The 15,252-nt window shown below is 41.9% G+C and overlaps 1 protein-coding gene across 1 annotated transcript in view; it reads right to left on the bottom strand.

The window, feature by feature from the left end:
• Window positions 1-15,252, bottom strand: part of CRYBG2 (crystallin beta-gamma domain containing 2) — a 220,691-nt gene that overhangs the window by 114,958 nt on the left and 90,481 nt on the right. Inside the window, exon 3 of the mRNA XM_056560140.1 lies at window positions 13,896-15,252. This exon is cut by the window's right edge and continues 139 nt beyond it. Coding sequence (XP_056416115.1) covers window positions 13,896-15,252 — 1,357 coding nt within the window. The remainder of the gene's footprint in view (window positions 1-13,895) is intronic.

Raw genomic sequence — 15,252 nt, 5'->3', positions numbered from 1 at the left:
AATAAATCAATGTTTCCCACCCTGATATGTGCACACATGCTCAAAAAATAGTCTATCGAATGTGCAAACCCTAAGGCTAAGTTTCCACTTGTTTTTTTTTCTGGCAGTTTTTTGAAAACTGCTACAGCATGTTTTTGTGCCAAAGCCAGAAGTGTATTCAAAAGGAATAGGACATATAAAGGAAGGACTTGGTGGACGCGTCTTACCAGGAGTGATCCTGGCTTCCTCAGGAGACCCAAAAACCAGAGACAATATATGGTAACAATTTACTTGTATAGATGACAATTAGTTTAATTAAGAAGCACATAAAACAGGCCAGGTAAGGTACATGATACAGAAGGGCACATATGGGTAATATAGCAGAGCACATGTGGGGGATATAGCAGGGCATATAGTAGGGCACATATGGGGGAAAAGTAGGCACATATGGGGAAAGAGACGGGCACAAGGAATATAGCAGGGCACATATAGGGGATATAGTAGGGCACATATAAGGGGAGTGCAGAGCACATTGGAAATATAACAGAGCACATAAGGAGGATATAGTAGGGCCAGGGCCGGATTAAAAGCATCATGTGCCAGGTGCTGAGGATTTTGATGGGCCTACAAGTGGCCACAACCCAACAGCTGGGTTGCGGACATTTTTGTGTTGTATTGCTGAGAGCTGCACTACAGGACATAGACTGGGGGGAGGTGTTCTCAAATACTGATACAGAAGGTAAATGGGACATCTTTAAATTAACTGTAAATAACTATACAGCTAAATATATACCAAAGGGGAACAAATATAAACGATTAAAACTAAATCCTACGTGGCTGACAAATGATGTTAAAAGAGCAATAAACAACAAAAAAATTGCCTTCAAAAAATTCTAATCTGATGGGTCAGCTATAACATTTAAACAGTACAAGGAGCTTAATAAAATCTGTAAAAATTTAATAAAAACAGCAAAAATTCAAAATGAGAGACAGGTGGACAAAGAAAGCAAAACTAATCCTAAATATTTTTTTAGATATATAAATACAAAAAAATCAAGGACAGAGCATGTAGGACCCCTTAATAATGATAATGGGGAGGTTGTTACGGGCGATCAAGAGAAGGCGGAGCTACTGAATGGGTTATTTAGTTCTGTATACACTATGGAAAAAGGAGCTGACATTGGCCAGGTCAATGCTGGTAACACATCATGTAATGTACTGAACTGGCTTAATGTAGAGATGGTACAAGGTAAGTTAAGTAAAGTAAATGTAAGCAAATCTCCAGGGCCGGATGGACTACACCCAAGAGTTCTTAGAGAGGTAAGTTCAGTAATATCTGTACCCTTGTTCATGATATTTAGAGATTCTCTGGTGTCTGGTATTGTGCCAAGGGACTGGCGCAAGGCTAATGTGGTACCAATCTTCAAGAAGGGCTCTAGGTTTTCGCCAGGCAATTATAGACCGGTAAGTCTAACGTGCATTGTGGGTAAATTGTTTGAAGGACTTATAAGGGATTACATACAGGAATAGATAGGGGATAATAGTATTATAAGTGATAGCCAGCATGGGCTTACTAAGGATAGAAGTTGTCAAACCAATCTAATTTGCTTTTATGAAGAGGTGAGTAGAAGCCTTGACAGAGGAATGGCTGTGGATATAGTGTTTCTGGATTTTGCTAAAGCGTTTGATACTGTCCCTCACAGACGTCTGACAGGTAAGTTAAGGTCCTTGGGCTTGGAAACTTTAGTTTGTAACTGGATTGAACACTGGCTTATGGATCGTACCCAGAGAGTGGTGGTCAATGATTCATACTCTGATTGGTCCCTGGTAATTAGTGGTGTACCCCAAGGTTCAGTACTGGGCCCGCTGTTGTTTAATTTATTTATCAATGATATAGAGGATGGTATTAACAGCTCTGTTTCTATCTTTGCAGATGACACCAAGCTGTGTAGCACGGTACAGTCTATAGAGGATGTGCATAAGTTACAAGATGACTTGAATAGACTAAGTGTCTGGGCATCCACTTGGCAAATGAGGTTCAATGTGGATAAATGTAAAGTTATGCATCTGGGTACTAATAACCTGCATGCGTCGTATGTCTTAGGGGGGATTAAACTGGCAGAGTCACTGGTAGAGAAGGATCTGGGAGTACTTGTAGATCACAGACTACAGAATAGCATGCAATGTCAGGCTGCTGCTTCCAAAGCCGGCAGGATATTGTCATGTATAAAAAGAGGCATGGACTCGAGGGACAGGGACATAATACTCCCCCTTTATAAAGCATTGGTACGGCCTCACCTGGAATATGCTGTTCAGTTTTGGTCACCTGTTCATAAAAGGGACACTGCAGAGTTGGAAAGGGTGCAGAGACGCGCGACTAAACTAATATGGGGCATGGAACATCTTATTAAAGGAGTTACAATTGTTTAGTCTTGAGAAGAGACGTTTAAGGGGGGATATGATAAACGTATATAAGTATATAAATGGCCCATACAAAAAATATGGAGAAAAACTGTTCCAGGTTCCAAAGGACGAGGGGGCACTCCCTCCGTCTGGAGAAGAAAAGGTTTAGTCTAAAGGGGCGACACGCCTTCTTTACCGTGAGGACTGTGAATTTATGGAATGGTCTACCTTAGGAACTGGTCACAGCAGGAACAATTAACAGCTTTAAACAGGGTTAGATACATTCCTGGAACAAAATAACATTAATGCTTATGCAGAATTATAAAACTACATCCCTTTCCCTTATCCCCTTACACCCTTCACTTCAATTCCCTGGTTGGACTTGATGGACGTATGTCTTTTTTCAACCATACTAACTATGTAACTATGTAACTCCATTTATTTACATTATGTGCAACACGTACGATACACATTATGAAATAGGAAGGTAACCAGGTAAGAAGCTTGCTAGATAGGTTGTTAGTTAAGTAGGTAGAAAGCTAGGTAGATAGCCAGGTAGCTAAGTAGATATGTGGTTAGGTACCACTCACAATCCCTGCCCACAATGCCGAGGCCCGGCTGCTCCATGTGTTTGCCCCATGCACAGATCTTTCCAGTTCCTGCAGATGATTGCTGCCGCCTGATGCCATCTTGACCACTAAGGATGGGGCTGGCTGTAGAGCAGGGAGCACTAGGAAGGCTCTGGTTCTTCCCTTCATGCTGCTGGCCACTTATCCACTGTGCTGCCTGTGTCCGAGAATGAAATGCTGCCCCTGACCCCTGCTATAAAATTACAACCAACCAAAATGCCCCTATGTACATTATTTTTTTTATCATTAAAGGGGTACTCCGCCCCTAGACCTCTTATCCTCTGTCCAAAGGATAGGGCATAAGATGTCTGATCGCTGGGGTCCAGCCGCTGGGACCCCTCACTCTCCAGCGCGGCCCTAAACATCAAACTCTGATACGTGCCAGATGATGGGCGACCACAACGGTCATGCCCCTCCATTCATGTCTATGGGAGGAGGCGTGACAACTATGTACTTCACGTCATCACGCCTCCTTCCAAAGACATAAATGGAGGGGCGTGGTGTGACGTCACGAACATGGAAGCTCCAAGGCTTCTGTGTTCAAAACACTGTAGTGCTGGCCCGGAGATCGATGGGGGTCACTTGAAACTCCATACATCAGAAGTGATGCCTCTCCCCAAGAGAAATACTTATCCCTTTTGCAAGAAGGAATCTTATTAATGTTACAGACCAAATCCTGTATACTGAGATCAATATTACCAATAATACCAGTATACAAGGAGGAATATCATCACCAAACATATTACCATCATACTATTACTGACCAAATCCTGTATACTGAGACCAATATTACCAATAATACCAGTATACATGATACAAATTATACCACCACATAAATTCTGGATGATACCACACTACTGAGTAAAAATCACTATACACCAACAAACAATACCAATTTTACCAGAATACAAGGGCAAAATTATACAGGTGCATCAGGAACACAGTATACATCACACAGGGACTGACTAATGCACTGTACTGTTACTGAATAAAACCACTGTACACAGACTGGTATTCCCCCATACAGTGCCCATATAGAGGTAAATACCAGAAGAACACAGGATCTGTATACCATATAAGTGATTATATACATGACCATATAGAGATATATACCATCTGTACACAAGATCTGTAAACCATATAAGTGATTACAGTTACATCAAGGGGCTCACATAAGACATATTTTCTGATCGACAGAGTCTTCTTTCCTTTTTTTTCCTCTGTCCTGATCAGACCGCTATAATGACTTCCAGTAGCCAAAACTCATCTCTTTGGCTGGCATCTGTGGTGTCATAGTAAAAGTAGGAAGGTAGGTGGGTAGGTAAAAAATTAGCCAGGTAGGTAGGTTGCTATGTAGCTAGCTAGGTAATCAGGTAGCCAGGTAGGTAGGTAGCTAGCTACGTAGGTAGACAGCCAGGTAGGTATGTAGCTAGATAGGTTGCCAGGTAGATAGTTATCTAGGTAGGATATTACCTAGCTAGGTAGATTGCTAGGTAGGTAGTTGGGTGGATAGATAGCCAGGTAGATAGTTAGATAAATAGACAGCCAGGTGGGTGGGTAGGTAGACAGCCAGGTAGGTAGCTAGCTATCTAGATAGACAGCCAGGTAGGAAGGTGGGTGGTTAGGTAAACAGCCAGTTAGATAAGTAAGCAGCCAGGTGGGTAGGTAGGTACACAGCCAGTTTGGTAGATAAGCAGGGAGCTAGGTGAGTAGATAGGAAGCCAGGTGGGTAGGTGAGTAGGTAGGTAGACAGTTAGCTAGGTAGGTAGGCAGCCAAATGGGTAGGTAAATAGACAGCCAGTTAGTTAGTTAGGTAGATAGGTAGGGATGGAGCCAGGTGAGTAGGTAGATAGGCAGCCAGGTGGGTAGGGAAATAGACAGTCAGTTAATTAAGTAGATAGGTAGGGAAGGAGTCAGGTAAGTAGGCAAGTAGGTAGCAACCCATCTTCGTCAGGTATATAGATAGCCAGTTATTTAGATAGCTAGGGAGGCAGCCAGGTGGGTAGGTAGATGAGGGGGCCAGGTGAGAAGGTGGGTAGGTAGAAGTAGGTAGGCAGCCAGTACATAGGTAGGTAGCCAGGTCCCCTAAAGCAGCACTCCCCTTCCCCCCACCTTTATGCCTGGCATAAGCAAAAATAACAAAAATAGGTACTCACCTAGTCCCGCACAGTTCAGCATGGTCGCTTCCATCCTCTTTTAACAGTCCACGTCCCGCTCCTCCGCAGGTGCCGATGAATGACGTCATCGGCATCTGCGTCGGGGCAGAGTTCACGCCTGCTTGACTGACAGCCAGTTTTTAACTGTATGCAAGCAACGCTCGCTCGCTCACCTGGGGATTCGGGACAAGTGTCTTGGATCCCCATAAGAAAACAAGCGCAGGCGCAATAAAAATTTTTTTTTTATACAGTAACTCCATCTTCCCTTACGTTAATCCGGCCCTGAGTAGGGCACATAATATATATATATATAAATAAAAACTAAACATAATTGGTATTTCCAATGATTAAAAAGCTAAACCTTTCTGTGCAAAACATGGGAAGGGAGGTTTTGTGAGATAGAGGCTTGGCTTCTCCAGCACACCGAATTTACAAGGCAAAGGAATGTTTTTATTATGGAATAATAATGCTGTTACTTTAATGTTATTTATTGTACTATATGTATAGTTAGTATAAAGTTATGTATTTTGTGTATAAGAGGTTAGGGACCTGTGGAGGTCACATGATATGTTCACATGATGTTGTCACGTTACCCAGAGAGCACCAGTAAAACACATGACCTGCAGCTTGACCTATGGGCTTCTGGCTCAGCCCCCCTTTATAAGAGGGGCAGCCAGTCTCTCTCTTTCAGCTGAGGACAGCAAAGCACAGACATCACAGATCCTGTGTCCAGTACACCTGGAGGCCACAAAGCCTGAACACCAGCCACATTGTCAGTAAGTCATCTCATCTATGTCTGCTGTCTCTACTAAAGTCAAGACACTGATCAAGTCTATTCTAGTCTACGTGGCTGAACTAAAGCCTATTACAATAACTACAAGTCCCAGCAAGCTGCTTGGTCCTTTCTGTGTTACTGGCCGACTCTCTGGGGTCTAGCCATTGGGATAGCAGAGATATCGTTTAGGTGGTTCCCGAAACCCAAAAACCACTCTGGCAGTATGAACATTGGGTGTTAAGAAACATCTTGCCCCTAGGGTTAATACCATCTGCCCCATCTCCCTACACCGCAACCCCGTAATCCTGCCATTTACCGGGGCTCCCCACAAATTGTTATACACTAAAACCTTCACAAAAGACCACCTCTTTGAGAGGACCAACCCCTTATTCAGACTAGATTTCGCATGAAAGATTTTCAGTTCACCATACATTTTGAAATTTGGGCGGTTTACTCAGAGATTACTGTATACCGGTAACCTATAAATTTCATGGAGCAGCTGTCAATTTGGAAAGTATTCAGAAACAGTAGTGCTAGTACCAAAAGGAAACAGTTGCCAAATACACGTGTTCTGACAAGGTGACAAATAATTGCTATGGTTAATCATCCATCTGAATTACAAGGCTATGACCCAAGCATGGTGTTGTAAGCCAATGTCCATACATTTGAAAAGTTCAGTCTAATAAGAGGCTGTCTGCCTCCATCAGTGTTCTTTTCTGTTGTTTTAAGCCCTTCAGGAACAGGTCAATTTAATTTTTTCAGTTCCGTCCTGCTCGCCTTATAAGAGACATAACTCTTTTATCTTAACGTAACCATACATATATGTGGTGACACTGGGTGGTGTTGGTGGAAATACACTTTGTGATGCCAGGTCACCGTTATCCTATACCCGGTCTGATGTTGGAGAGAGCTTCTCCTGGGCCAGACACGGGGAGTAAATGAACACACCGACGTCAGGTTACGGATAACTGTCTTTACTGAGCTGGTGCAGATGGTAATACACAAACAGCTGGCCTTGGTGTGAGAGTGCAGCGTAACCCCTTGGGAGCCCTGTTGCCTTGCTGAGACTTGTGGTGCTTACACCAAACAAATTAATACTGACTTGTGAGATTGAAGACTGGTTGCTAGGGTCAGGTCAAGGTACGGAAGAACGTTCCGCAGAGGCATGAATTTCCTCCTTGCGAGTAATCCTTGCAGGATGACCAGTTGAGAGATTAGATCTGTAGTAGGCTTTTCCTCAGAGCACATGACACACAGCACACCTGAGCTAAGCTGTTGCTCAGGAGCCACACTAGGATGAACTAACAGTGGACTGACTAACTCCTCCCCTGCACCTCACTATACAGGGGAGACTTTGAGGTTCTTATTGGCAGGCAGGGTCACATGGGGTTCACTGCAGGGCCTCATGGGTAGCACCCTTAAAGGCTCAGCAACATATAAGACATATATACAGAGAACATAAGTAATTTAAGAAAATATATTCTCTGACATTATAATACACATAATTAGTTTAACAGTAGTTTAACATAATAGTGGGCCCAAAACCTTGTGCTGCCGGGCTGCCCGAGACAGTCCAAAGCCATGAGACAGATACTGTTGCTGAGACACCACATATACACTGACATACCCCTGTACTTAAGGCCTTGTTCATGCGGTGGAAAATTTACAGAATAAATTTCCAAGTGGATTCCACTGAAAGAATGAATATGTTCATTCTTCCGGTGGACCCCGGAATCTTAACTTCTGTTTCCACCATGTGCACAGTGCAGTAGAAACTCCACCATCTGCACCGTGCATAAGAATTCCTTTGAAAACAATCTAACTGCTGGAAAAGAATTTACAAGTGGAAAAATTCCGCTCAGAAATTTCGCCGTATAAACATAACCTGGGGGGAACATACTGGGAAATATTTACTATTCCATTCCTTACGGTTTTGGTACTGGTTCTTTGCTATATAATTTTAGTCCATATTTCCGTGCACCTAAACTTTTCTTTATAAGAAGAAACACCAACAAGCCCACAAATTGTATCTTAACCCCTTAAAGCAGTATTCTGGAGCAAAATTTGTTTGGACCATTGAAAAGATAATGATAAGTTATATAACATTGTTAATTACCTCCACTCAGTAATATCCACGCATCCCAGAGTTTCAGAAATCCGGAAGTACAGCCTGGGTTTCTCAATGATGAATATCGTCCCCCTATTCATTCGGCGGGCCGCGGCCATTTTGGTAACGAAACGTCACCTTTCTTATGATCCTTCCCACACTCTGCCGGCCCCCCTAGCCTCCTGTGGGTCACTCCCACAGTTTATATATTCATGCCCCCTTCATTTGCACAGCCGCGATTCGCTGGGTTGTGTAAACGCCTGTGGATTCCCCTGGCCAATCACAGCCTTCCGTCCGCGCCTGTGCACTCACTACAGCGCTTGGACCGGACATGTGACTTCAGCAGGCCAATTATATCCCTGCTAGTTACGCTGCCGTAACTTACAGGGATATTCATGTAACCATTTAGTAAATATAATAGCGCAGGCTTACTTCATTGCGCATGCGCACCCCCAGCAGCCCAGATATCCCTGCTAGTTGCGCTGCCGTAACTAACAAGGAAATTCGGAAAACCATTTAGTAAATATTTGAGATATATTACACAAACATAGTGCCTCCAGCAATTGCAAGACTGCAACTACCAACATGCACTATATAGACATGCTGTGAGTTGTAGTTATGCCAAAGTTGGAGACTACATGTATGTAACTTGGTGTTTTTACAGTAAACGTGTGTGTTTGGTGGGGGGGGGGGACTTTATTTACCAGTGGGTCCATGTGTGTGTCAATGTGGGAGTCCGTCACGCTGCTTCTTCGGCTGCACAGAAAATGTAGCTATGAGAGCAGTGTCCTCACATAGCTAGATCTCCGATGTGAGCCGGGTGCAGCGGCGGGGCTCCCATTGATTGGTGCGGGGGAATGGAGGGGAGGGAGATGCAGATTCTGGGGGGGGGGGGGGGTGTTTAATGGCATGGGCAGCAGCGGGGGGCGGGTTTATTACAATTACTAAGGAGGGGAAAGGATGAGGTAGGGGAGGGGGTGAGGAGGAGTGAGGCACGGAGGGACAGGAAGCTGGAGCATAGCAGCATTGGGGATGATTTTTACGTCATCCTCCACACCACCATAACCCGGAAGTACGGGGAAATCCGCGGTGCTGCAGCGGGAAAACGGTTAGACCGATTTCGGGAAGAAGGACATTGATAGAAAGGTACAGCCGTGGGGAACATGTTGGGCTACGAAAAAAGTGCATTACAGTACTCCTTTAAGGACTCAGCCCATTTTGGCCTTCAGGACTCAGACAATAAAATTTTTACGTTTTCATTTTTTCCTCCTCGCCTTCTAAAAATCCTAACTTTTATATTTTCATCCACAGACTAGTATGAGGGCTTGTTTTTTGCACGACCAGTTGTCCTTTGTAATGACAGTTGTCCTTTGCAACCAAAAAACACTATTTTTGTGGGGAAATTAAAAAGAAAAATGCAATTTTGCTAATTTTGGAAGGTTTTGTTTTCACGCCGTACAATTTACGGTAAATATGACATGTGTTCTTTATTCTGAGGGTCAATACAATAAAAATGATACCCATTATTACATACTTTTATATTATTGTTGTGCTTAAAAAAAATCACAAACTTTTTAACCAAATTAGTACGTTTATAATCCCTTTATTTTGATGACCTCTAACTTTTTTTTATTTTTCCGTATAAGCGGCGGTATGAGGGCTCATTTTTTGCGCCATGATCTGTACTTTTTTTTGATACCACATTTGCATATAAAAAACTTTTAATACATTTTTTATAATTTTTTTTAATAACATGTATTAAAAAAGTAGCAATTTTGGACTTTTTTTTTACGTTCACGCCGTTCACCGTACGGGATCATTAACATTTTATTTTAACAGTTCGGACATTTACGCACGCGGCAATACCAAATATGTCTATTAAATTTATTTTTTACGCTTTTTGAGGGTAAAATAGGAAAAAACGGACGTTTTACTTTTTTATTGGGGGAGGGGATTTTTCACTTTTTTTTACCTTTACTTTTACATTTTTTTTTACACTTGAATAGTCCCCATAGGGGACTATTCATAGCAATACCATGATTGCTAATACTGATCTGTTCTATGTATAGGACATAGAACAGATCAGTGTTATCGGCAATCTTCTGCTCTGGTCTGCTCAATCTCAGACCAGAGCAGGAGACGCCGGGAGCCGGAAGGGGGAAGGTGAGGGGACCTCGGTGCGGCGTTCTGAATGATCAGATCCCCACAGCAGCGCTGCGGGTGATCCGATCATTCATTGAAATCGCGTACTGCCGCAGATGCCGGGATCTGTATTCATCCCGGCATCTGAGGGGTTAATGGCGGACGCGGGCGTCGGCCATTGCCGGCGGGTCCCTGGCTGCGATCAGCAGCCGGGATCAGCCGTGCATGACACGGGCATCGCTCCGATGCCCGCGGTTATGTTCAGGACATAAATGTACGTCCTAGTGCGTTAAGTACCACCGCACCAGGACGTACATTTACGTCCTGCGTCCTTAAGGGGTTAAAATCAATAAAGTGGGCATATCCACAAGATTTTCTCAAATCCATACATATTTTTTTTCACAAATCTTCAAGCGGTTAGAAAAATCCAACATAATTGTGTAAAGAGGGTGAATTACTGTGGATTTTTTTTTTCCATATTATAATGGTTTGTTTAAACCCAAGGGTAGTGACATGTGCCACCTGGTGTTGTTGTACCACCATTTTTCTGAGATGTGTGCCAAATTAGTAAATCTGAAAAAAAGAACCCATTTTAAAAAATTCCAAATATGTAAGACATGACTCTGAATGATGTCACTTAGTGGCATCTGTCAAACAGTGAAGGTAAAAAGGACTTGATCCCCTGCTGACATTGTTCTTTTGCCTACTGACAAAAAAAATATCAGTCTAACATTTTAATGGTTGGTTTATTTGCCTAGCAAGAGACACAATAACAATAAAAATTCATATAAAATGCATTTCAAATAAGTTATGAATTGATTTGCATTATACTGAATGACTCAAAAGTTCAATGGCAAACTTCAGACGGGCCTGTACATGGGCTTTTTTGAGCAGGGCAACCTTATGAGGGAAACCTTTTGGATATCAGTACTTGCGTAGTGTGTTATCAAATTTATTTTTCTATGATCCCAGCTGCCTTGAGATCATTCACAAGATCCTCCCATGTAGTTCTGGGCTGATATGTCTCCATTCACATGATCAATGAAATTCCACAATGTGAGATCTTGTATGGAGTTTTTTCCATTTGTGAATAATTGCATTAATTGTAAACTTCTCACCAGGCTGCTTGGAAATGGTTTTGTAGCCCATTCCAGCCTTGTCTAGGTCTACCATCTTGTCCCTGACATCCTTGGACAGCTATTTGGTTTTGGCCATGGTGGAGAGTTTAGAATTTGATTGATTGCCTCTGTGGACAGGTGTCTTTTATACAAGTAACCCGCTGAGATTAGGAGTACTTCCTTTTAATGGAGTGCTTCTAATCTCAACTCCTTATCTGTATAAGAAACACCTGGGAGCCAGAAATCATTCTGATTAATAAGGCATCAAAAAAGCAAATCAATTCATAACTTATGAAATGCGTTTTCCATTTTTTTTTTGTGTGTGTGTGTGTGTTGCTACGCAGTCTCTCACTGTTGAAATAAACCTACCATTACATTTTTAGACTGATTTATTCTTGACATTCTTTTAGCCTCTATTGGTTATGGGTCTATGGATACATTTGCTATATGTATTGACACAAAAAACAAACATGTACCACAAATGTGCATGCCTCGTAATAAATCGGTGCATCTTTGACATTCTATGCCCCACATGCAGAAATTCATGGCAGCTATAAGTTGGAACAGACATCTACAGTTTAAACTAGATTTCTGCCATGATTTTTAAGCTTTTGTATGTCAGAAAGTATACAAGAATTATAAAATTCCCCCTTTGTGTAAAACCACCCTTATTATGAGTCACTATTGCCCTCTATTTAGTGCTACTTATTGAATAGTAGAGAAGGATTACTATGACTTTGCATTCTGATTCAAGGACAGGGTTTGTTAGACTAACTTCACTGAATACCTGAAAGATTAGGTGTGACGGGGTCCTTGCACTGACATGGAACAAAAATATACTCACAGTTTGTGTTTTTTTTTTTTTTTTTTTTACCAGACTAATAAACTGTATCAAAAGGTGAAAAGTATTAGCAACTATTTTGTTGCTCCCTACCAAAGTGCTAGTTTGACTGAAAAACTTGGTCACTTGTCTTTCTTTACGTGAAAGGGAGATACTAAAGTTTAACTCTATAGTTTAAACAAAGGTGTACAGTTTTTTCCAGTCCCACAGTGATATCATTTGGGTGTGTGTGTAGGGGTATAGCAAGGGGAAGTCAACTGGTACATGTACCTTAAGTGCTGAATGCAGAGGGGGGGGGGGGGGGGGGGGCATTAACAAGCCATTTTGCTTTCACCAGGGTATTTAGATACATGACTAGGGAAGCAGAATGAACATTTACCCTGAGTTATTTAAAGCCTAACTATAACTCTGGTGTGTGTATGGAGATACATATCAGATGGTGCTGACATCCCACCAGAGCCCACAAAGACAGTTCACACAGCATTACTGGTTATCACCAAATAACATTTTCTTCATTTGTGCCATATCATGCCCATAAGCCACTGACTATTTATAGTATTAAGAAAATTGGGCAGACTAGATGGACCGAATGGTTCTTATCTGTCGACACATTCTATGTGTCATGAGGGGGCAGGGCTATGAGGTCACGAGCTCCCGGCGCCGACGCCAGTGTTCGGAACAGTTTCTTCCAAACGCTGAGCAGTGGAGTACCCCTTTAAGTGCCAAAAGACAGTTGCCTGTCTTTGAGATGATAGGCTATGCCAACTGAATGGTAAACAGTATACCTGTATGCATTTGGAGGCACGACAGTTGCAGAAAGGTACAGTTTTATAACACTACTTTACATCCTAAAAGCATTGAATGGTTTACTTTAATTTTATTTTAGCTCTTTGCTCATTCAAATAGATTTTTCTAAAGAAAAACAGGCCTACATAAAAGGTAATAATTGCCATAAAAGCATTATGAGGCTTTAAAAATGCTCAGTACATCACCTTTATAGAATGTTCTGTACAATAATCAGTGCTTCATGCATTCTCACATTAACTTGGTGTCAGACATCTCTCTTAGATTTACAAACTTGTAACAATATTGTGACATGAAGTATTCTGAAAATTTTTCTGTATACAGTCATATTATTGTTTGATTTAACCTCTCACCTGAAACTACTTGATCTCTTATATTATTCATATACCCACTATGACAACAAAGAAATCAAATCTATCTATCTATCATGTTTTACATGACTATAATATATGCTTATAACCTGAAAAATTACTTACCATGGCCTCTGTTATTCTATTTTTTTCTCAGTAAGAAGAACACTTTGCTGAGGCAGTGACGATAATACAGGGAAACCTGGGCCACTCCTGTACTACATATTAGCTTCAGTACTTCCCTAAGCTCCTCTACCCCTCCCCTCACTAACCTTTGTATTTTTATGATATAACAGGCAGAATACAGAGTTCAAACACAGCAGCCATATCCTTCATATTTTGTAAGACTTATAAAGCCAGGACATTAAACACTGTTTATGTCACATCATGATACCATTTTATACATGTAACTAAAAATAAATTTAGGACATTTTACTTACTTTCAGAAAAGACACACTTCCACTTCTATTTTTTGCTACCCCAGAAGCAAAATGTGCTATTGGTTTTCATTGTTATGACTGTTGCTGTCATGTAAACATTAGCTACATCACTCCCACCATTTAGCCTGCTTTTCCCCCACCCACTGCTTACCTGTCCCATTGTGCCCCCTTGGAAGTCTCTCCTCCCCTCTCCTTCTCAGGGATCTCCTCCTCCTGTGTTGTATTCTTTTCAGTCTGCTCCGATGATTCTAAAATTTCCTGAGCTGTCACTTCTGCAGGGCCCGCCCCATTGCAGCCACATGCCTGAGATTCCAATGAAGGTGACATCCTTAGATCTAGTCCTACAAGTTCCTCAGCTTTCACCAACTGCAGTGCCAGCTTTGGCAACAGGTCTTGCTCTTTTTCCTCTTTAGTCATAGTAACAATTACTTCATATCTGATTTTGGCTGCATTTGGTGATGCCTGTGGTTCACAGTCATCTTTCATAGTTTCTTGGGATACTGTAAAGGACTCAGACACACTTTGTGCTAGTTCATGCTCCATAGTTTGCCTTTGTATATTTTCAATCTGGTCTTGAAATGGGTCCTTGAGGGCCAGGATTTTCTGCCGCTTCATGGTCTTTTTGTGAAGCCCATCTTGTATATTATCTTCATGTGCTAGTGAGATTTGACTGTTGCATGACTTTGTTTCTGGGTAATATGCTGTAGATGCCCTTGGCATATCTGGAAAATTGGGTGGATTTTTTTGTCCCTTTTGTGATAGCTTCTCCCATTTTTGGCCAGCTCTAATTTGTTCTACGTCTTGAGAAAGGATGCTGGTATAGAGAGATATGTATGGTGTTGTTTTTTCAGTCTCTTTTATTTTCAAACCTTTGCAAGAAAGAGTATGTTGTACATCACTTTCCTTATTTTGTCTTAGTGCTTGAATACAGATGCTGGACGTATTAGGACTGTTTACTTGAGGAATATGTTTAGCTGAAAATACCCTGCTCTTTTCTTGGGATTCATTTATAAAAACTTCTTCTAGGAGTAGATCCCTTGGTGACATGCGATGATAAAGAGGACTTCGATATTGGTCAGGTTTTTCATGCTTTGCCATAGCTTCTAAAGTGTCAGAGTCTGTAGATAGGGGACAGAATACTGAACCTGGAGAATGGTGGTCTTGTGAGATGTAGTCTTGAAATATACTCTCTGCCCAACAAGGGAGTGACTCTTCTTCATCTTCTCCTTCCAGTCTTTCTGGAAAGGGAAATGGTAGTTGAACATTTTTCCCTTTTGTGGTCTCTTGACTTGAGCTGCTGTAATGATCTCCATCATCATCAGCTACGCAATCAAATGATGTGGACACCTCTAGAGTCTTATGCTCCCTTTTAGAATAACGTTCAGAATTTTTAGGGGTAAGTTGTGGGAAAGAATATTCAGCAATACAGGACTGAGGACGTCTACTTTCCAAATCCAGCTCACTTCCTACAGCTGGTCTTTCCAATCGTCCTACCGACCACTGGGACC

Source organism: Hyla sarda, chromosome 2 (assembly GCF_029499605.1).
Source record: "Hyla sarda isolate aHylSar1 chromosome 2, aHylSar1.hap1, whole genome shotgun sequence".
Lineage (NCBI taxonomy): Eukaryota > Metazoa > Chordata > Amphibia > Anura > Hylidae > Hyla > Hyla sarda.
Note: the sequence above shows the minus strand (reverse complement) of the source record. Positions and strands in the feature narration are given on the sequence as shown.